At 41.7% G+C, this 24,810-nt stretch overlaps 1 protein-coding gene across 1 annotated transcript in view; it reads left to right on the top strand.

The window, feature by feature from the left end:
* Positions 1-24,810, top strand: part of mid2 (midline 2) — a 103,505-nt gene that overhangs the window by 49,294 nt on the left and 29,401 nt on the right. The window contains exons 5-7 of the mRNA XM_076103633.1: positions 13,199-13,348; positions 14,371-14,387; positions 14,857-14,952. Of these exons, the coding sequence (XP_075959748.1) occupies positions 13,199-13,348; positions 14,371-14,387; positions 14,857-14,952 (263 nt within the window). The remainder of the gene's footprint in view (positions 1-13,198; positions 13,349-14,370; positions 14,388-14,856; positions 14,953-24,810) is intronic.

Below are 24,810 nucleotides of genomic sequence, written 5' to 3'. Positions count from 1 at the left end.
CACATGTACACGCACACAACGATGAGCTCCGTTATCTAACACAGTGACACTCATAATGTAGGAAGCCAGGAAGTGCTGCATGTACGACAGGCAGATCTAAAAGAAGCCACTGCCTGTAATCCGTGCTACATATTGTTGCGGGAGATTTCTTTTGTTGATGACTTTTGTATATGCCAGTGTTAAAGTTAAAGTTTTTTTAATATATTCTGAATATATACGTATCTGCATTTTAAGCAGTTGCATTTGTGTTGCTTTCTATCCTGAGGAATTGACTTAAGAAAAGAGACAGAAAAGAAATTGTAATTACTCATCTACCCTGATTATTATGTTCCAAACACTTCCATATTGGAGCTGAACCAGAAAATTAAAGTCAATCTGTCTAGAAAATACAACCATTGTTGTGGCAAAATACAAAATGGCTGTGTTTAGATTAAACAAGTATTTAAAAAAATACTCTCTGCTTCCATGTATTCAGCAGTTCAGGCCTGTATTCCTCCACAGCATGCACTGTTGACCTCTTCTGTGAGGTGCACCATCGGGCAGAGTTGGTCCAAGATGTACACGTCATTCAGGTTTAAAAGATTTTACAGCCGCGTAGCAGAAGGACAATATGACCATAAATTGACTTTGGACAATTAGAGTTACCCGTTAGCTTCCTCAATTCATGTGACATAAAGATTGAGAACAAAATAACGATGCTGCGCTCCCTCGAAAAGCGGGACACTTGCAGGGCCTCTTTTATGGCTTCTAAAAAGGGACACATCATCTATCCTCTCTGGCCAGCACGGTGGTGACAGTAGCATTCAGCTCCCTGTCTACTAAAGCTCCACAGAGAGACACACGGCCACGGTTACATCTCAGGTCATGCATACAGTAGAAACATCACCATTCATATCTTATCTTACAGTAGCTATGGCATAAAGATGGCTTGAAAGATGCATGAAATGGCCACAAGCGCACACACATATACACACACAGACAAGATACAGATCACAGCCCATGCATTAAAAATGATTTTCTTGGAAGTGAAAATTGCTAATATTTTCTTCATTGACCTGTCAGCTTAAGTAAGTATTACAATAATGAATAAAAGTAATAGTAAATGGACGCTTTTCTAGTCTTCCGTCCACTCAAAGCGCTTTTACACTCCATGTCATCATTCACACCCATTCACACCCATTTAGTATACACATAGGCTGTGGTGACATGGGCTACCATGCAAGGTGCCGCCTGCCCATTAGGACTAAGTAACATACAACATTCACACACCGTGGGCACAGCTACGGGAGCAACTTGGGGTTAAGTGTCTTGCTCAAGGACACATCGACGTGGACTAGCAGAGCTGGTGATAGAACCGCCGATCCTCTGATTGAAGGACGACCCTGCTCTACCACTGAGCCACAGTACATCCACGTATAGTGTGTATACCAACATACAGAATATACACAAACCCTCTCTGCAGTTGATATCACCGGTTGTTCTTTAGAAATTTCCCGTTGGAATACAGCAGCTAACAGTGCTCGTAAAAAAGCCATCAAGCTAATGCATGTCTTTCATAATCCGGCAGGCGGCTGCTTAATTTTGATGAAACTCAGGTTTCTGTCAGAAGTTTGTTTGCATTGCATTATAGTTTGTGTATTAAGCCAAACCTCCAGATATGATGTTCACTAGGATGACAAGTATAAATGTGATCAAATTGGGGATTATTTTATATGTAAAAAGAATATTGAATACTAAACTTAATTCTGATGTTACTGCTCTGCAAGAACATCCCTGGAAGTTCCTGTTTAGCGCGGGTTAGTCGGTAACAAAGTTCATCTCCCCGGGGAGTCAAGAGGAATGTCTGTTCCAGATATCGACGCCGGAGAGCCAACCAAGCAGAATCACAGGAACGCAGGGAATGTGTCTTCTCTGTTTACATCGCGGACGCTGTCCAGACTGGTTCCCTGCACTATAACTCTGGTGTCTGGCCATATCACGAATGCAGAGCAGTGACGCTGAGCCACAGTTAGGCTTGTGTTGTGTGATTCTGCACTTCGGCTGTCATCCTTTTATGATGTTTCACTCCTTAAGTGAGCTGGAGCTGGGATTCTCAGCATGTGAATCCATGGTGTTGTAACATGTCGCAGTCAGAGTCGAAGCTGAGGATGTCATATTTATGTGTGCAATGATAATCAGATTTTTATCTCTGTGCCTCTCACATTCGCTCGCTTCCTCTTTTTCTTGCTGCAGTATCCATCTCATTTGTTAGGCTTCCTGCCAGCAGTTGGCGTGGTAACATGTGTCATATATAGATATTATGTTGCTGCCATCAGCACTAGAGTTACATGACCTCATCTATAAATACATGACAGTGACATGATTTACTGGCCTGCCTCCTGACCACGGTCCGTCCAATTAGATAAGGCAAAGTATCGTAGAGATAGAGTAAATCACTTCGCCCACCTTGGAGGAAGCAAAGCCATCTGTTAGGGTGGACAGATCCACTTTGATACTAATAGAGCCGCTCTGTCTTGTCACTGACCACTGCCACTGTGTGTGAAAGGGAGGAGGGGAGTGTGTGCAGGCTCTGACTTCTTGTTATTGTGCATTGTATATATACATATCTGATTAGTTGTGTGCATGTTACCTGCTGCACCCTGGGAAGATGAGAGTCTGGGTCTTTTTCTGCTCCACATCTGAATGCCTGCAGGGCTCAGAAGGGGGTCTCTTTGTGGTAGGCAAGATAAAACGCTTCAGGGTGGAAATCTCACCGTTTCTCTCAAACTATCACATCCAGTGCCGCTGAAACAGCAGGAAGAAAAAAAAAAAAAGCTGTCGTTTCCCTTTACACTTTCCATTGTGCTGTTTTTTCCCACTTGCCCTTTATGTACCGCAAGTCAATTTCAAACATTTATTCCCTGAGCTCTGTAGCTCAGGGATCCCATTCAATAAGTCAGATGGCAGTGCTGAAAAGAAAAAAATTAGGCTTGTGCAAAAGCAAGGTTTTTTTAATTCGGGAGGCAGGGAAGTGGAGAAGCATATTCGTGGCAGATTGAGTTAAATACACGCTGAGATCTGTCGAGATAAGCAAAAGTGTTAGAGACGACGTATTTCTGGAACTGAATTTGAGACTGCAGCAAAAGTAGCTTGGAATCACAGTTGCTTTACGTCAGAGCCTTCTGTGCCTCCGTTTCCCTAGAAATCCTGCGCCAGTAATGATGCACAGTGATGATCTGCTGTGTTAAGATGCCCTTCAGCAGGCAGCAGCATCTCAGTTTAAATTTTCGACACACATCATGACATGCGTTTGTGTTTTTAAGTACATGTGCGTGTATGAGTGTGTAGTTTACCCTCCTGCTGGTTGAATTAGTCTCGTATGCTTTCAGGCGTTCGCCGCCTCTGAACCCTGTCACCTCAAAAGAAATCAGCTAACTGTGTTGCTCATAACCTTATCACGCTCTCGCAGAACCGACCCCCATTTCTGTAGTCCGTCAGCTCGGATGAACTCCTCTGGAGGTTTTACTAGAAGCTGACAAGTGTAAAGCTTTTAGCTTGGAAAGTGTCATTCACACCAGATTATTGTTCCAGTTATGTGGCTGAACGTTGAACAGCAATGCGAGTCCACAGAGAGTAGATTAATTTGTAGCACTTTAATAATTGAAGATCAGATAAAACATGTCATTTCCACTGGGTCTGCTGTTTGCAGTGGTACCCGAAGTTGGTGTCTGCTCTGTATCTTTACGCAACTGACCCGATAGAACTAGCAAAAATAGCACTAAGTCTTGGAGAAAGGACTCTTATTGCCACAGTTATTTTTTTACAGTTTAAAAAAAAAAGGCAAATAAAGAAGTAGAGGACAAGATGATAAAGGTCAGGGTTGAGAAAGAAATTAGGAGAGGGCGAGAGCTGACATTGTAGAATAGCAAGTATAGCAGATCAGAGGTGGCAAGAGCAGTCGGGGCGGGAAACAGAAAGAGAAGCTAAAGGGATTCCATGATGTTAGACGTTCAGTGTGTTTCACTCATCATCGCTTGACAAGCCCTCACTCCCAGCCAACCCGCCTGCAGCAAACCCACAGGTGAGGTTTCAGCCGTCAACATGTCTAACAGAAAGTAGTAAATAGATCAACTTCAGATTGTGCAGAAATGCTGTTTAAAGCAATAGTTTGACAATTTCGGGAAATATGCCTATTCGTCTTGTTGCTTCGTGTTAGATGACAAGATCAACATCACTCTCATGTCTGTAAAGTCAATATGTATCTGGAGCCAGCAGCTGGTTAGTGAAGCTTAGCATAATGACTGTAAACAGGAGGCTAGTCTGACTGTAACAAAACATGCCTTCCAGCACCTCTCAAGCTCACTAATTGCTATATGTTGTTCGTTACATAATGGTGAAGAAATTGTCTGAGCACCTGAACTGAACCCCCATAAAACGGTGAACTGACGTTTTTATTCACTACAGTTTTTGTACATTTTTAACAACCAAGATGTAATGTGTGGATTAATGAGTAAGAGGTGCTGTCTTCATGTTGAGCTAAGCTAACCTGCTTCTGGCTCCAACTACATATTCACTATACAGATGCGAGATTGATCTTTTCATCTCTGCAAGAGCGTGAAGAGGCATATTTCCCTAAAATGTCAAACTATTGCTTTATGCATATTTTAACATTAACATTTTATTCATATCATAGACAATGTTTATAGTAGATTATCAGTGGCACGTGTAGACAACAGACCAGACGCAGAAACTATCGCTGAAGATTGTGAGCCAACTGCGGGCCTCCGCACTTTGTTGTGCTCAATACGTAGCCTAGTTTTCTAATTGTCACTCTTTGTGTCTCAGATGATGCAAACGTATCTTTATGTGATTCCAGACAGGCTTAGTTCATCATCACCATCTAATGTTTTGGAGGATTATAGGATATAGCCAAGTGATATGAGTCTCAAAAGAGCAATAACTTAGGTTCACTCTGATTAAAATGCAATATAGGGGAGGAGAAGAGAAACACAGAGACGGAGCTGACAGTCGCAGAGTACATGTTGATGCACGCATCCAGGTGCACAGAAAGAGAGATCGCAATGCTGAGATAGAAGGAGAAGAAGACGACGATGATGATAATGATGATGATAGTGCAACCATTCCTAGAAAATCACTTCATCTGCCTGAATCAGTGGTCTCCTCCTGGCAGCCTTGTCTCAGAGGGGGGAAAATGGGTTTGAGGTTCATGTGCCAGCTCAACCAGAAAGCCCTGCTTATCCAGTGTTTGTGAAGTGCACATGAATTTTCCACAAGCGCAAATGTGGTGCGGCCCATGTGTCGGAAGTGAGATTATCTGGTGTGTCACTTTGCCACGAGTGATCTAGTAAAACACCGTCAAGGACTCTCAAAGCTGTGGGGCCGTGATGAAAACTTCATAACTGTCATGTCAGTTATTCATTGCGTTTTCACAGGCAAACGGCTCTGAATCTCGGTGTCTTCAGGGAAATGCAGCACCAACTCGTCTCTATCAGTCTCTCCCAATGGCTTTCAATAATGTCCTCTGTAGTGATAGAATCTAATGAGAGACAGCAAGCATAATGTGAAAGTGACAAACCAGAGAGGGCCATGCCGGATTGTTAACCCAAGGTGACACAACAGCTTTGTTGTGTGTACAGTTTAATGGTAAATGGACCGCATTCATGAAGTGCTTTTCTAGTCAAGCTACCACTCAAAGTACGTGCAGTAATTATTAATATATTTTCATTTCCCAAAACGTGACAATGTCTCAAATATTGTTGGTTGCGTCATTTCAACATCTAGATGTCAAATTGTCAACTAACTGGTGGTGATCGTGAACTTATAATGAATAGTGAATACCCATTGGAATTTATTTGAGTCTAACCATCTATACGGTCACAGTTATTCACATGGTCGACATTTGTCACCTCCACATGAATGTGTCTTAGACGTTTTCGCAACTTTTTCTCTTTCCCTCACTTTTGGGTGGATGTGTTGGTGCTTAAAGGCTTAAGTGGAGGTTTAGTGAGAACAACACCTTGCTTTCAGTGAAGCAGTCTTTCTGGATCGGCTAACCAGTCTCCCCTGGCGCTGTGCTTATCTTACTTTTGCGGTAACTTTTTTGCACAACGCTGGGTGTGGTTGAAATCACTGGGATTATACTACTTAATCAGAAGCACATGCTGATTGTAATTCTTAAAATGAAAGATGTTGGTATGAGATTCATGCAGCCAGTGTGGAATTGCAACGCTGATGTGAAATTACCTCTTAAATCTCCGGCTCCAGTGAGCGAAAACCAACATGAGGTAGTTTTATGCTTGTGCACGCATCTGTATTATTTACTAATACAAAACATACAATGCCTTCCCACCTCGTCTTGGGGTTTTCTGCACTCTCGGCACCCAGCTAACCAATCAGGTTGCCTGTTTTGTCTCTTGGCAAACATCTTCTGCAGCTGCCGCTTGTTTCTGTGTGTCTCATTACGCCGTTATATTTATGAGGGTGTTCACGACACGTCTCTGTGACCTCCTGCGGGTGCTGGCTTTGCAGCTCTGCGACTTCCACTGAAAATAATCTTTTTTTCACTTTTAAGTAATCATACGGCTAATCTAGATTAATGTCAAAGTCTAATGAAATAGATTCTTCTTCTTCATCACATGCTTCATCAAATACTCAATAAAGATTGTCTACAAGAACCTTAGACTGAACTAAATGAAAGTATGAAGTCATTACTTTTATGTCAACTCTTCTGGAGACCATATTGATAGAAAGGCATAGCATATCTGTGCTGAAAAGATGTTGGTATTTTGTTGATTATTGTTCATTGCAGCAATGAGTCAGAGGGTTTTAGATGCAGCGCAAAGCAACAACCTCTGGATTCTCATCAGGCAGAATGACTCAGACCCAAAACACTGCTCTCTCTGTTATTGCATTTTAGAAAATAAGGAAAATGAATAGCAATGTCATATGAATAAACCAACGAGTCGGCAGCTAGATAATTGTATTACAGCCAATGAAATGTGGCTCTTTCTCTTTCTTTCTCTCGCCGTCTCGTTGCCGCTTTCTGTACCGCGTCTGGTTTTTCATGCAGGAGCTAAGCGGGCATTTTGGCTAAATTGATGTGTGAATATGAGATTGCAACCAATCAGGAGAAATAAGAGGACAGTGAAGCCCATCAAGCTGCAGGCTGCCACTTGGAGCTGGTGCTGTGGGAGGTGAACGTGGAGGACAGGCGGTTAATAACGAGCCATGGAAATCCTACCTAACGAGCTGGGCCTCGTCCTTACTGTCACACATCTATATCAAAATATCTCCAGTGCATGGCTTGTGTATTTATTTATATTATTTATAGTTTATATACACATAGATATAGTTTAAAATTTGCAAAAGTTTGCCCACAGGCTTGTTTCCATACCCTATACAACCCCAAAAAGCAAAAACTGCCGAGGAACTATCAGAAGGGTGTGTGTTATATGGGATGGTCAAAAGCATTACAATGTCCTGTTGTATACTGTGGATCTAATTTGCCTGACATTGCAAAAGTAACAAGCCAGCTTTTGTAGATAATGTTGTGGGAGCCGAACTGTCACCAGACTGTCAACTTTTCTTTGTTTAAGAATAAAATAAAAACAGCCTGAAAGAAAAGAAAGATAGAAAAAACCTCCGAAGGACAATCGCTCCTCCTGTTTCAGATGTCGGTTACAGGACCGTGTTTTCAGAGGCAGCAGGAATTCCCTACGTTGCTGAAGGACACTTTAGCGGAGATGCTCATTGACTCAAGAGATTTAACCTGGACTATTGAATCCCCCCCCCCCCCTGCTCATTAGGCCACTCTGCTGCCCATCAAAGCCTACATGTTAAGATGTGAACCAGACTGGTGTAGTCCTTTTGGGACGCTGAAGGTGTTCTCCAACATTTGCCGTTTTAACCTGTAGAGTTAGAATAGTAGACCAGTTTATTCTTCTTGTGTTTTGTTCACATCTGTCACAGTCCAGATATTGTCAGGAATGTGAAGATGCGGCCTCATGGATGCAGATATGGGGTGTTTATCTGCTCGGCTCAGGTCTGCTGTTTGGATAGTTATCTGTGGGCAAAGCATACCAAGCAACAAATCAGACCCAAACATGCTGAGCAGTTGTTTGTGACCGTATTCATTTGACTTGTATCTTGTAATCTGATGTCAGTCACAGATTAACAGAAACACATTCACCAAGGTGCCCTTGTCATAGCTGATTTAGGATAGCTACAGAGCTGTTCTCTCTGTTTCTCTGGAATGTCCTATCAATATTGCACATAACTTTGTAAACACTATAGATTACTAAATATTGGTGTGTGATATATGATGATATTCAAAGGCCCGTTGCTACTCCACAAAGCAGCCAAACCAAGCCACCGTGACAATAATGTCTTTAGTCAGGAGTCACAGTTGTTGGCTACAGCTCGAGTCTTATTCCTGATCTAGCCCACAGCTAGTAGCACCATCCTAATGATATCATCTGCTGTGGCTGCACGTGGATGACAAGGACTTGTTATGAGCTGCACAGCATACTGTACAGCAAGATGACAGAACTATTTTAAAGATGCACTCATGCCCTGTACTGTAGGCTCTGGTGTCTGTGGGATGTAAGTAATTCCCAAATCAATGAAAAAAATGAGGATTGCATAGACGCTGAGCTCAAATAAGAGTTGCAGCAGCTTCACTCAAATATCTTTTGCATCAGTAAGATTTCAATTTCCACTTTGACTTCTTCTCTGGAAATGATTTATCAAAAGTCAACACTACATTAGTTATATGATAATCATTGAATAATCATACCAAATCAAAGTGCCATTTTACTTACAGCACGAGTTAATAGATTTGTAAGATATACTTTATTTTTCACTGTTGACTCCAAAAACAGGTGAAAAAAGAGTTCCCCTCTCTCTCGCTCTCTCTCTTAAGCAGAGATATTGATCATATTGAACAACCGCCAAGCCACTTGTTCGTGTGGTATTTGCCTTTCTTAGTGTTAATCATTGAAACTGAATTGCACTGTTCCAACAAGAATCCAGAGTAGGCCGATTGAAATGAAACAGAGAGATCCTTTAAGCCCATTCAACTATATCTCTGTTTTCTACTAACCCCGCTTCATCTCAGTCCAGACCCCCCTAATCCGCAGCATTAAATTCCCATCTCTTAACATTCAAATATCACAGTATTCTCAGCCTGTAAGATGATATGAGACTGTCTTATGAAGGCCATTGGGAAATGGCCAGGGATATGGCTTTGCCTCATTTTACATCTCTTTCTGTGTTTTATTTTTCCATCTTATTCTCTCCATCCTTTCTTCTTGTTTTTACTAGTCCTGGGTCAGTCTGTCCCTGACCTAAACAAATAATTGGGAAGCTAAAAGCACACATGGGCCCATGGGATATCTGAGAGTCTTATAAACAAAATCAAATGCCAGCTTGTGTTTGGCCTCCTCGCTGCTGTTCAGCAGTCATGACGATTCATTATTCCCTTTCAAACCTACAGAGAGATTTCTTGATCCTAATCCCCTCATGTGGCTAAAAAGTTGAATTACTATTGGATTTGTGTCCATTTAAGATGGCTCTTTCTCATAATAAGCCTTAAGGGGAAAAAGCAATTGGAATTCGTCAAAGCTGTGAGAAGTTGACTCTGGCAACATAGACTTGTCCTTCCGTACCCTTCCCTGCTTCCTTTTCCTGCTTTCTCTGAGCAACTTTAAATAAATTCCCCCACTAGACGTATAAATGAAAGTAAGCATCTTCTAGCCGTCAGCTCCCATTCTTCGCTGCTCCCCACTGTTTCGGGATTCCTTGAATGTTCACGCGGTCGCTCATAGCTTGAAGGTCGCAGGAGTCCATTCGGAGTTTAAATATGTGTTTCATCTTATTCAGAGCTAACGCTTTGAAAGTGAATACCTGACCTATTACAGACATTTTTGTTGTATATTTATTTTCATGTTGAATCGGTAGCAGGGGAACTCTCGTGTACTACAAAGCCAAAATGAACAAATGGACTGCTTTTGGTAGCGAGATACAGACTAAAAAGTGTTCACATTTTAGCTAGTTTTAAGTGTCCCTATTGGTCTCATTAATTGGGCTTCAGCCAGAGGGTTATAAGACAAGCGTGACTCCCCGTTTGTTATACCCCGCTACAATTGGTTGGTCTCAAGCGCTCTGCCCTATGGAATATTATCCTCAGACAAAAACCCTGTTTCCCAGAAGGCTTGTGTTACTGACACATCCAGATTCTGAAAAGCCTCTTGTTAACAACAGCTGTAAAGCGAGCTTGTTCTGTTCTATTGCTCTTTCTCGGGGTTAATCTCCCCCTCTTTCTCTCCCTTTCATTTCTGTTTCTCTTACTGGCTTGTTGTGCATGGGGGAGGATCCCGCATTAATTAAAAAGAAAAAAAAGACTTTGAAGTTGGATACTTTGCCTTCGGGCATTCTGTTCCAGTTTTTTGTTGTGGCGGTGGTTGAATTTTTGTTGTTACATCATCGCACCGACCCAGAGATTCAGCCACTGGACGATGTCATCTTATTTGGGAAGCAATGCCGTGCAGTTTAAACCCCCTGTGTACATTTGTTCCCTATATCCAAGCACTTCTTAATATTTAGGACAGAGTTGTTGCCTGCCCGATGTGTGGAACACTCTCACTGCCTCACTTTTGTTGCGATTACATTCTTGAACTTGAATTTGACCTCAGATAAAAATCCTTTAATGTTCCTGTGGCAGAGTAACAAAGAGCTTAGCCCATGCCTCAGATTGAGGAGTAACACATTACACTGTAATTGGATTACCGTAATATGATATCACAAATTGCCAACTGCTAATTTGTCACAGTTACTACTGACGCACAAGATTTCTTTTCAAAAATCCATCATTGGCTTGTTGGATTTCACGTAAACATGAGTATTTGGGTTTACACCTTATAGACACAAATAATTATATTTCCGTTTGATGCAATGCTGTGTCACTTCATGATTCAGCAGTAACGTGAATCAATCTACAGACTCTGTGAACAGTGATGGTTTGGGATTCAAACTGTGACAGCAGTCGAATGTGTGTTCAGTAAAACCTTCATCATACGCAAGTGTTCTGGAGAAAAGGTATCTTTTTTTTTTCCCACAATCCTTCTCTCCAGTCTCGGTAGCTACTGTAATATAAATAGGGATCAGTCCTTTTTTAGTTTCAAAGAGAGATGGGATCATCTGTAAAGGAATGAGACCCAGGAGCCCCTCAACACAATGAAGTCATATGAGGGGGGGGCGATCTAACCCAAGATGATGGGCTGTCAGCAGCTGCAGTTGTAGCTGTGCCAAGACGGACTGACAAAGGACTGAAGTAGCAAGGCACAGAGCGAAGGAGGAGACAGACAGCCAGGTTAGAGGGAGAGTAGATGTACTGTAGAAAAGAGAGGAAGGTAGAGAGTGACAGAAAGACAGACAATGAGGGGAAAAGAGAGCTGCAGCAGAGACAGAAGACTGAATCAGAGGGCAGGCCAGACTGGAGCTACTCTGCCAAGCTGCCCCTCTCAGCACGGGACTCATGCCCATTTAAATCCCATCAACCCCCTCCATCTCTGTGGCACTCTCTCTGTTCACTCTCATGGCATGCCACGTCCAAAGCTGAATCAGTGAATGAATGATATTACCTTATGCAAAGAGCCCTCCCTATACCCAGCAAGGCCCATCATGTGCCTCAAGCAACTGAAATGCAATTCGTCACTCATTTCTACTTGCCCTTTACTCCATTCAGGGGTTCCTCTGCTCTCCCTTCTCTCACTCCTCCGTCTCCCTCCATCTCTTTTATCTCTCGCTGTCTCCTTAATTGTGTACCTTATTGTATTTATCACCCTGTCTTCCTACTTTGCCTGCCAGTCTCAAATTATCAAAATATAGCCCTAAAATGAAAGTTGAAGTTGCGCCCATGGTTGGAAGTTTAACATTCACATGGTTATAAAGTTTACTGAGTGGAGATTTCATTTATTATTTTTGAAAGTTATGTTACAGCTCAAGATGCTACAATGACTTTCTGTTTAAATAGTTTATAGTCATAAATAGTTTGTATGGTGCTACAGATATTTCCGAGCAACCGATTTATACATTTCAGGTCTTTACCAGTTATGACATGACGTTTGAATGATTCAGTAAATCAGTAAACTAGCTTGTAGTTACAAAGAACTAAGGAGGGACTTCACACACCATCTGGTGAAACCTAATATTGATGTTCTTTTCACGTTCCAAACAGTTGCCATAGCTGCTCTGATGATGATTTTGACAGAACAAGCCATCGCATCATGTTCCTGATTGTCACCATCCATCCAACACTTGCTGGCACCCTCTTCCACCCTTCACACCCTTTTCTGCCTCCATTTCTTCCGTCATCCCTGTTTTTCTTCCCTCTCTCCTATCTCTGAGTGGTTCTAGCTGTCTTTGATGTCTGTTGTGTGTTTTAATGAGTTTGTTATTGACGGTTGCTCTGCCCCCCCCCCCCTCCTCTCTCTCTCTGCCACTCATCCTGCCTGCCGGGCTGAAGCCACAGGAGTGCCAAGCAGAAACTTATCAACCCACACACACACACACACCAGACATTTTGTGGTCACTTAGTAGAACAGATACACACAAACAAGGTTTAGTGGCTTTATTCATCTACATGTGCAAGTACAAGCAGATGTCATCTGCATACACAGAGAAATACGGATATTGTGTATCTCAAATTTATAAATGCAGACACACCTGCTGAGTCACACACATAAAGACGGACTGAAACACACACACATGCATGCATGTATGTATGTATGTTGAGGACGGAGGAGTTTGCCTCACTGCAGTCTCATGGGAGGCAGCTGTGTACTGATGTATTAATCATCTTTGTCTCCAGCTTGCTAATTAATGACCCATCTGTCCCCTCTCACTGATGTTCCACTTGAAACTCCCTCACACACAAACACACTCACGCAGGGCTGCGACACAACAAACGCACAAGTTCCAGTGATGTATCTCCAGCTCCAGACACTGTGAGCCCCATTCTCGTCTGCATTCATGTAGAAGACCATAAGAAGAGTGTCTGTGGCAGCTTTATCAGGGAGGAGTTCTCCTCTTCAGTTGCGTTTAGGTGGCGGACGTTGTGTGTTCAGGCTTGTCTGTTTGTGTATGTGTGTGTGTGTGTGTTTATGTGTGCACTTATGCAAGTGTATGTGTGTGTTTGTAGGCTTATCAGGTGAGCCCGGGCAGAGTGTCAGATGCGGTAATGGAGGCTTCAAAGACAAGCGCTGCGGTGAGTTCCCTGGCTGCCTTTTTCCCCACAACCCCCACAACCCCCCCTACCCAAACCGCTGCATAGAGGCAGACAGGCACACAGGTAGACACCTGGATGGATAGGGAAGGGATGCAGGGAGGGAGATAAGCAGGCAGATAAATAATTAAGTGGGTGCAAAGTCAAACCGACAACAAGCAGACAGAGTAAATCAGGCTGAGCGTCAGGCAGAGGAGATATTGGAAAGCAGGCAAACAGACAGAGAGTCAGACAGTCAGCGATGTGGCCAGGTGCTTTCTCAGCCCACCTCCCTTTCACCTGCATGAGTAGAGCTACTTCAAACGCCCGCCGCTTGTCTGCTGCTTTGTTCTACTGTTTCCTTTGCAGCTGTGGTTGTTGTTGTTGTTTTGATGCCCATCGTCGTCGCCGCCATCGTTGATTTGCTTCCTTTTGAACGGCAGTTCTATTTCTGTCTCGCTACTTGCCTGTTTCCATTTCCATCTTTTGTGCTGTTTATGTGTTTGGGTGAATACATTTTTTTGTGTGTGTTTTGTTTTGCATTTGACAAACAGCCACAGTTAACGGATAGTAACTGAGTGTTTGATCATTAAAAGGTGGAGGTTGATCATATGGTTGTTTTTGTGGCTGTAAAGTAAAGTATGATGAGGTCAGGCAGTTAAATCATCATATTACAGACAGTATGTTAGCTAATAAAACGGAAAACAATAAAATAAACAATGAATTTCATGGTGGGATTGACTAGCCAATAGTATATTTTGCTTCAAATGCCGATTTCAAGGTATTGACTTGTCAATGTAACTTTGATATTTACTCAGCTATAGAAATAATTTCAATGTGTTTTAATAGCAGTCTGTTGTGCCTCAAAGCATTTGGACCAATTTACTGAACTATTTGAAATGTCCAGTTGCCAAACAACAGCTGTCAAACATTTGTAAAGTCTTCTTTTTTGCTTGGATTTCATTTGCTATAAGGTAACCCTCAGGACATGATAAAAGGAGGCAAAAGTAGTTCAGTATTGTATTATTTCGTGTTGATGTCCCTGGAAAGATATCTTAATAGTGACCATTTATCTAGTATCACAAGACTAAATCTTTTCTGTGTTGTAGCTGACCCCCAAAAATATGTAAATTGATTATTTGTAACAATAATGTTATCCGTGAGTTCCTTTTCATGTAATTTGGTTTTCAATGCAGTATTAGAATAGCACTAAGGTTAGGACTTCAACACTTACGATCCTTTTGCTTTTCTTTGTAAATGTATGTATAAAATGTATGAGTGTATGAACATATGAGTTGCTACTTATTGGGTATGATGTTGATAACATGGCACTGATACCACATCACATACTATGGCATGCTGCCGCCAGATTTGAATGATTGTTGTCTTATTTAATGTTTGTTTAATGAAAAAACCCAATTGCGTGGTGATAAATTATAATAGATAATCTATCAGGTGACTTAAACTGAATGTTCAAAATATAAATACACAATAACATTGAGGCAACCATACCCTGACTTGTGAATGCACATTCTGTACACTCTGTATGTACTAATGACCGCCCTTGACTCTCTGTTCCTCCTTCCTCCCGACAGCAAACCCTGGAGAACAACCTGACCAACCTGGTGAAGAGGAACAGCGAGCTGGAGAACCAAATGGCAAAGCTCATCCAGATCTGTCAACAGGTCGAGGTATGCAACATGTCGTTGTGTTTGTGTCCTTAGGCACAGGAGGAAAGGTTCAGTACAAATGCTTGCTTGTGATTGGAGAGTATTACCCATAGAGTCCAGTAGAGGGCGGAGCCTGTGTTAGTTCGAACTGGCAATGACTACGTGCACATGCACGCTAATTTTACACTATTATTCCGAATATGACAGTACTCCGAATTTGATATATATTTAATATTTTGTGAATTTATGCACATTCATATTTGCACTTCAACCCTAATTGATCAAATGAAAGTGGCGCATTTTAAATTGCAACCACCTTTGATTTGAAGTCTGTGTAGTCCCTCATCTTGCACTTTAAATGTATCAAGCTTTAAAAATAATTAACAAAAGAAGCTATGGTTTCAGTTTTATGGTTTCTGACCAATGCAAGACAAAAGGGAGAAAGTTTTGAGAATTGAGAATTGAACAGGGAAACTATAAACAACCCAAAGCCTGTCACTGTTATTGATTGTATACTGTTATTGATTGTATACTGTGTACTGCCTTTGCTATTGGTGACTGCTCTGATGCCACGCTCCTTACGCTGTGTCTCTGACTCTGGAACATTTCTGATTGAAGAAGCACAGTGGTAGAAATTGGACTTTAATTTATTTATTTCTCGCTTGCTTGCTTTCCTTTTTTCTCTCTCACGCCTCCTGGATGATGGTTGTGGTTTGTGCCAGCAACGAAATGAACACTCCGAGCGCTACTGATCAAATATTGATTAGTCTCAGGACTAAAAGTGAATTTCAGTTCCCTATCATGGGTTCATTAAAGGTCAGCAGTGCAGCACTGTTTTCAGACAATTTATATTAAATACTTACTACTTGGAAGCCAAAAAGACGAGCAGATACAACAATAATGACTTAAAAGTATCTTTAAAATCTCCTTTATCTTCCATCTCTTTATATTTACAATCACTGGGATGTGTTTGTGCAGCATGATCTTGTTAACTGTCACTTGATCCAGTGACTGACGCAATGCACTGCCATGGAATGAAAACACCAGATACCATTTACGCTCTCAGTGGCCTCTTGTACTTTGCCGACGGTAGCTCTCCAGATAATCTGACTCAAACCATGACTCAAGAACAAAGGATGAGCTGGAGCAGCTCTCGGCAACCATCCGCCCTCGAGCTGTGTAAAGGGGCAGTTATGTAATTCAGACAACTTCAAACATTGGAATGACCACCAGACCACTACCAAAAGCACTTCTTTATCTCCTATTACCGATGCCAGCAGCGTAATATGATGCTTTGTGTGTTCAAGGTTATTGTCCCAACTGTGTAATACAGTGAGCTTTGGTTCTCGTGCATCTTCCTGTGTTGAATATGATTTTTAGGATGAATTACAACACTCAAGAGTTGAAGTCCCGCTGGAGCCACTCATACAGGAAATGTTCGCTCCCACATTTAAAGCAGATAAGATTATCTGTCAAATGGCGTTTATCTTCACGAGCCGGCAATGTTTGATAGCTCAGCCGCTTTGATTTAGCAACAACCTTGAAGGACTGTTTGCACTCACAAGCCCAAGCATGAACCCAATACCTGTCTGCAGAACGCTGTACCTCAGCCAGTCTTGTCACTGCTGACCTCTCCCATTTGGGCTGCTGCTGTGATTTAATGGAGGTACCGAGTGAATCCAGCCAGAGAGTACTAATGCTTAGCCACCAAGTGTTGTCTGCGCTGCATCGCTAACATGTTTACGCACAAACACACACACACACACATACAGAAAAGAGCATACTTTCTGTCGCAACGCTCTGGCTGTTAATAAACGCCATCATTTCTTTGTGAGAGTCGACATTAATAGCCACAGAGGACAAATGCGCTTCGGTGCCGCCATCACTCTGCGTGCGGTTCATTTGTTATTAGCGGGCCTGGCTCCATTTTCTCTGAGTCACTCTGAGGTCCACGAGCAACAACTCATGCAGCTCGCTCACCCAATCACAATTAAATGATCGCTGAGTGATTCATTAAGTACAGACAAACAGTTTGTCAACAATGCATGGAGAGAGAAAAAGAAGTCTCTCTTCATATTGTCTCTGTCTGCATACTAATGTTGTGCCACCGCCAACAACATCAGCGGAATCTCATCACTTATTCATCAAAAGTAAATAAAGTGCAATAGCATGGATGGGGGTGGGGGGGGGGGGGGCATGCTCCATTGACTCTTAAGCAAATTATGAAACGTAACTATATATGTTCCCTCCCTGTCGCACCCATTGAGAACTATTGTCCTGAGTGTTGTCAATGTCAAGAGGCTGATTCAATTATTGACATGAGGAATTCAATTAAGTAATATCTTCAGGTGAGTTCATATTAATGTGGCTCTTTAGAGGAGGGGAGAGGAAAGTGGAGAGGAGGACAAATGAGAGGAAGAAAGAGGGACATGAAAGGGAAAGTGCAGGATTGAGAGGGCAAGCAGAGGAAAAGGAGAAGGAGGACGCAAGTGTTAGCGTGACAACCAATGATCTCTTTGACCGAAACAGACACAGGCGCCGTGCGGAAGAAAACGCTAAGCAATAATGCAATATAGCACTGTGTGTGTGCACAAAGTAAGAAAGCTCTGAAGGGCTTTGAGCATGACCTGGTTTCCTCTCCTCCTCGTTTGCATCATATTGTATTGGTGCCGAAGATATGATCAAACATAGTGTGAGTCAGCTTTCAGTGTGTCGGCGCACACAGCAGCGATGCAGCCCTGCTCTCCTGGGGATCTCTTCGGGGAGATTTCTTCTCTTCAGTCTAAGGAAAGATGACTTGATGATGTGTTTCTTTCTTGGGAGGCCTCCCACCTTATCGCATCATTTGGTGTGGGATTGTTAATTCTGTTGCTGCGCTTAATGACATTCAGAATGTCACGAGTGTTCTGCTTTCTTAAAAAAAGGAGGAAAATGGCATGATCCTTGAGCTTTTGCAATGATTGTTGTTGAGCTCACATTCACTGTTATCCATTCAATGCCAGATAGCTGGCTGGATATTAATAGACAGCAGAGCAGAGACACTCAGTGAGGCTGTTTGGCAAAGAGCATTTCCCCCGAGAACCACTTTGATATTGAATATGTTGATACAATGGCAACTGAAACTCAATGTAGAGCCAAAGTAAAAGCTGAGATGATACCCACAAGCATGTCCCATGTTACCTGCATGTTGTTTATCTCAATTACACATTTTCAAGCTGTCGTAATACAAAATATGTTCAGAAAATATTTTTTTTAAATTCTAGTGTAATATTTGTTTGCAAATACTTTGTCAAATTTTCTTTCTTTCCTCTGTCACAACAATCAGCTCGCTGTTCTGAAGTTTTTGATTTTGTGTTCCCTCTTCTCTGAATGTGTTTTGACAATGTGTTTTGTCTTTTCATCTTTCTCTGTCCCACTTTATCTCAGTCTTACTCTCTGTTTGTGGGTCGACTACCCTCCTGCAGCTCGGCTTGTGTTGTGATGAGGGGTGTTTTCTGGCGGCTTCTTAATGAGGGCTTTCCCTCATGATCGTTGATTGCCTAGCTCACATATTGTATCTTAAGGTAGGGAACATCCAGACACAAGTAGTATCGAGTTAGTATTGGTTGAGAAAGCGGTCAAAGCAGCAGCCGTTTTTTTACAACCCCTAGAATTGTTTTGCCAGTTGGGAGGAAATAAATTAGCTCACTAATAAAGCTGTAAGTGTGTGTGTATTAGGCCTGATGGAAAAAGGGAAGATTCACATCAAACAGAAGCCCACTGGGTTTAATTCTCAGACATGTATGTCTACTGATTAAACATTGAGCTGTAAGTCGTTAGCCAGAGCTGTCTAGGTTTATGTACACTGAAGCTGATCCCACTGTGTGCAGAATATCAATGAGCTGTGTCGAGATGGCTGTAATGCCGCCTAATCCTTTGTATCAGGTCTCATCCCGCCTCTCTTTACCTTTCTACCGGAGCATCAGTGAGATCGAAGAGTCCGCTGGTGTTGTTTGCCTTTCTCATAGTTCCAAAGCCATTTGCAATTCCACTTTCAGGCGAAGATGAGGACATCAATACAGCGGGATAATGGCATATACTGAAATAAAATTCTCGCCTTTATGCAGTTGTTATTGTTTGTGCCTTAACCCGATGGCCACACCATGTTTTCATTCGTGAAATGATATACTTCCCCGATTTTGTGTTAAGTGCTTATGTTAATGTTCCTTCTTTTCATCTGTCGAGTCCATTCATTTTAGTGAAAGAGCTTCAGTGCTTTAAGCCATATGCTAATGTCAGCATGCTAACACACTCAAGTGTAACAGGTAGGCCTCTAATGTTTACCAAGTACACCATCTTAGTTAAGCATTTTGCCACGATAACATTTTATACTTAGCACTACACATGAACTAAGACTGAGGCAGATGGGACGGATTAACATTTGGACCGCTAGATTAAAGTCAGAGGATCTTCAAAGCCTTTAGTCAGGGAACTATGAATGTCTGTTCAAGATTATTGTTCCAATTCATCAAGTAGATGTTGAGATCTGTGACTTGACTGTGGCGCTAGAGGAAAAGTCAGGGGATCACTAACATCATTATCTTCTGAGCCCCATGACTGTGTGTACAAATTTCAAGGCAATCCATCTAATAGTTTTTGAGATATATTTCAGTTGGATCAAAGTGGTGCAGAGCAATACTGCCATCAGCTAGTGTGCTAAAAAGACTGCAACACAATCAATTCACCACTTCGACAGGACTGTCTAGATTTATCTCCAAACTCATATATTATCATATGCCGATTAATAGTTGATTAATGTTGTATAAGTAAATGTGGTTAGCATATAAAAGTTTACGCACACACACTTTGTAGGCTTAAAAAGCCTTAATTCAAATTCATTACCAGTGAAGCATTTCCATTCATCACCTCTTTCTGACATAACACCCATAATATATGTCTCGCAGTTTCTTTTACGCGATGCATAAAGCCGCTCTTCTTTGTTTTAAAGCCAGGTGCCACACTGGTGTCATAAATCTCTGGGAACTATCCTCGTATCTGTGGACAGCATCAGAGATAAAGCTGTCAGACTGAATCCTGCCATCTTTCTGAGAAGATCATCTCTGAGAGACAGAGACGGAGGGGGTGGAGGGGTCTTCTCAGTAAAGCAGACAGAAAGGGAACCAGAGGTATAATAGGAAGAAGTGGAAAAAAGTAAAGTGGGATAGGAGGCAGGAGAGGCTGATTGGAGAGGAATGAGCACACAATTGGTTCAAGATGTGAAGGTTTTGGTGTCAGCAAGAGGTTAACAGCTGTTCCGAACCCGGACCAGTCCTCACTTAGTATGAATGGGAGCCTCTTTGGCTAGAGTGGGTCATTTTGGGAGCCGTCCATTGTTCAATTGTCTGTGCTTGTTGTCTGCAATTGATACCCCGGATGTCGACATTCTGAAGTTTGTGGGTGTGATGTAGGCTAGGGCAAATGTCTTGCAATATTCTTACATACCACAATATCGCAAATGTTTGCAAAAGCACATCTGAATATAATAATGTCTTCAATGTGTTATATTGTGTTTTCACTGTAGTTTGTTTATTACAGTTTGCTTAGAATCATTCATTTACAGTATTAACAGTATAACAATATTTTGTAAAACACTATACAACAACATCAAATGCGAGCAAATGTAAATTCATGTCAACTCCTGCAATAAAGTTTGAAACAATGTTTTCAGAAACATATTTGAGTGTACTGTTTAGCTTTAAAAATGAGAAACCTTTCTCCGGCCCTGGGGGTGCTGCTAAAACACTAAAACATGTTTCTGAGGAAAAAGGCAATGCAGTAACTGAATCTTGATTCATATTTGACCAGCGCTGCTTAGTTTGATCGGAGTTTACAAGCAGTGACTGACACCGGATGTCCCATTACGTGTGATCTTGTCTGACTGTCTCAGAGTTGCCATCTGTTAGAGGTGACATTCCTAGGCTGCCGTCCTCTTAAACTCTTCCTTTAAAAAACCTGCAAAATATTAAGATATTACACACTGTCTACGATCTGTATCTGCTCATTCCAACACCTCCTTGGCCCTGCAAAATGCATACACTGAAGGAAATATTCATACTGAGCGCTTTTATTCTTGGTTTACCATTTTTAAAAATGTATTATATGTCACGTAGACATTTTGTGAATCGTTGTATACTCCTGCCATAGTTGGTATGTGTGTATGGAAACTTTTGGAACAAAATAAATGTGTGTGAGTTTGAACAATGCTTGTTAACGCAACATCAGTTTGTAAAGATTCACAGTTTAAGAAGATACATTTGGATTCGTTATGTCAGGGTGGGCGGAGGATTTATTATTGTTTGCCAGGGTTTGGGATCTTTTAATGGTGTTGCAGCTCTTGAGCAAAAACACATAGCTTTATAACGACTGAATGCAATTTGCTGAATCATTAAAACTCACAATTCAGTTAATCTTTCCGGAGTCAACAGATTTTTTTGCAAAACCGCGAAATAGTGAGAGATTACGATGTTAATCAGAATATCAGGGGAGCTCAAAACCTTCCCCCTCATTTGGACTTCAGCCCACCTCTGTGTGATCGACAACATCCGAATGACTCCGCTTGGCCCAACACATCAGTCACGTCATTACTCGCTGAAACAGCGCAGAGTGGGTGTTGAATGGTGGCTGTCAGTCATTTGAAGGCAGAAGACAAATGTAGCCGCATGGTTCATTTTATTTCATTTCAGCTTGTAAGTAATACAGTACTTGGTGTACAAATATGGGCGATAAATTTAATCTTGACATAGTGCTGGAGCTGAACTCAAACTAATGATGTATGGGAGCATATGGGCTCAGTGTAACCCTTCTGTGAGAGAACGAGAGTTGGAAGGGTTCGTAATGAACATTTCATTTAATGATTCTGCTGTCAGATTGCAATCTGTGGGCTACATTGTGTCATAATTGTCTAGATGGGCTTATTTAATACTATTCAGTCGCTTGTTATGTCTGCATCTCCTTACTGAGTGTAATTATGGCTGCTGATGATAAGACCTGTTCTATTATCTTGTGAGATAATAAGTGGATGGCCAAGAATGGGGTGCACTCGGATATCCGCTGCATTAACGTCAACAAAGCTTTGTGCTCAAACATACTCGAAATTGATGGACAAGTCACATTTTTCATATTAAGATGTCCGCCATATCATCTGCCCAGATAATTGTTAATTCGTTGCTGTTGTTTACATTCCTCCTGATGCAACTTCAGAAAACGCACTACAGAAATGCACTACTGTCTTTGTTTTGTTTTGTTTGTCATGTTTTTCTTGTGTAGCAAATGGGCTGCAACTGCATGGATGAATACAACTGCCAGAAAAAATATGAAATGGCAATTTAAGAAATATCTTAATCATAAATATCATCAGCCAGTAAGATACCTGTATTCTACTTCCTGGTATTTTAAATGAGCACACTGGTTTTAGCTTTTCTTCAGTCCATCTCAGACAGTCTTTAAGCTGATTTTTACAACCGTCCTGATCGCAGGAACAGCTGGAAATGTCTTTGACACTGAAAGAGTTTTCAACCTTGCTGTGGTTGTTTTGCACATACTCCAATAATAGACCCACAGTATAGTTTAACGTGGAGTTGGCACTGTGATTTCAGAGCACCTGCAGAGGAGCCTGATGAATAGGGAGATGAGCAGTTTGTGACAGTGTTTGTGTAGCAGGGGGTGGATAACAATGTCAGGAGCTGGCAGAGGAGGAGGGGGAGGAGGAGGAGGTTTTGAGTGAGGTGAAACAGGAGGAGGACGGAGATGAAGATTGTTTCCGTAACTCTAAGCTGCCAAGTAGCTCAGTTGTAATTCACAATGATCCTGGACGGCTGCATTTATCCTGCTTAAGTACTAACCTGCAGTCATAAGATTGCTCTTTGCAGAATTAATTGTGTGTGTGTGTGTGTGTGTGTGCGTGTGGGTGTGTGTGTGTGTGTGTGTGTGTGTGTGTGAATAAAGAGGCTTAAGTGGATCGGCGCATTGTAATGAGCAATAAGCTTTGTGGAGTGATGAGGTGAACTTTGTTGTTGGGTAAGTAGTTTGATAGTCTGCAGCATGACAGAAAGTCACAACCCAGTGAAATGTAAGAATGAGGGACTGTTCAAGAGGAGATGAATCGTTCTCTGGACATATATGAGAATGCACTGACGTAAATTGAATTAATAGAATAGAATAGAATAGTACTTTATTCATCCCCAAGCGGAAATTTAACTTGTTTTTATCCGTAAAAAGTATAGAGACAAAATCCACAGGTGGTAAAACTATTTATAATAATATAAACAAAACTCCTCTATGAGAAACTATAACTACAGAAGAGTTGCAATAAAGCAGAATTCAACTCTTTTATTTATTCATAGTTTACAGAAAACTTTTTTAATGCCATTGCGACCCATTTACTCTTTCTTCATTCCCACAGCTAGTTATTAAGAAGTGCCTCCAAATCCACAATGAAGAGACTTTCTTCGATCTTCTGCCTCAGTTTTCCAGAACCTTTCAGCATACACGTGTGTGTCTTTATTGTCCCACTGCTGGTGTGATCTTTAATTTAAATGTAACTTAAAAATTGTCGAACCCGGTCAGAGCAGTGAAAGGGTCTCTCCTCACAAAGCATTCGCGGCTGTACTACTGTATAATGTTTGCCAGCTCAGCAGTACTCTATGCGACAGTCAGTGCACTGCAGAAAACACTCACCAGTGCTTTTGTGGCAATAAACACTATAGAACTATTGAAGCAGATGAAGCAGCAGTGCTGTTGTAAAGGCCACCGTTGATGGTGAGCCTCTATTGGATATTTTTCGTGGAATTCCTCCATACTAGATACAGTTTGAGTGAAAGCGCCCCACAGTCACCGCGCTGGGTTGCAGAGTATGTTCTGGAGTAAGTCTGTGATTTCTCCGATGTTTTGAAGTGGCTCCCGTAGACAAAATGGTGACTCCTGTCATTATTATTGTGGCAACTTTACATCAGTTTACAAGAACATAGTGTACAGTTATGTGGAGATCATGATGAAAGTACAGCTCCTGGAGCAAACAAAGCAGTGATACGGTTTCTGTCTGTGTGACGTGCGGAGATACGTTTTTATTTCATTCAGAGGAGAAATTTGGTTTTGAATTCACAAGTTGGTGTTTGCTGACCTTAACATTAAATCTGCTGGTGAAACAGCCCCCCCCCCCCCCCCCCCCTAATTTGGTGTAGTTATAATTGTATTTTACAACTGGCAAAACTGTTGGTAGCAGTTCAGCTTTTCAGTTCAGCAGACTCCCTTAGTGTATAACACGCACCCACACAGTGTTTGTTGAAGTTGCTGGCTGTTCATACAGTGTTAGCCTGAGATGGTGAGCTGATGATGAGTTGCCTTGGCAACTTTGCTCCTAAAATAATCACAGAATCTATTAAATCGGCGTGGTGTACGCAAAACCTTTCAGTGAATTAACGAGTGTCTGCACAGGCCCTTTTCGGGAGCTTTTTTTAACGAAGAGTCGAATATTCCAACAATCCTCAACATATTTCTTGTTCATAATGAGTGAAATAAACATGTTTTTAGAAAAGAATATAGTAAGATGGTAGTATTTCATACAAGGACAATACATGATTTAAATCCAGCAGCAAGAAACAGAACATTTTAGAGAATGACACATTATTTTATGAAATTTCTTGTCACCTTCAATGCCCACTAGATGGATGACTGTGGAGCAAGCAGTGTATCTACTGTATGCATTGCAAGGCTCCTTGGATCAGTGTTTGCTCTGTAATGTAAACTTATTTATTGTCTTTCCAGTGACAACTAAAGATTTGGAAATCACTTATCTCGAGAGATAGCAAGTTAGTTCTAATCCAGGAGCACGTCTTGTTAGCT

Source organism: Anarhichas minor, unplaced genomic scaffold (assembly GCF_050575085.1).
Source record: "Anarhichas minor isolate MPS153535 unplaced genomic scaffold, ASM5057508v1 ptg000028l, whole genome shotgun sequence".
In the NCBI taxonomy this organism is placed as follows: domain Eukaryota; kingdom Metazoa; phylum Chordata; class Actinopteri; order Perciformes; family Anarhichadidae; genus Anarhichas; species Anarhichas minor.
The sequence above is the reverse complement of the archived record's forward strand: the minus strand, read 5'-3'. Positions and strand labels throughout refer to the sequence as shown.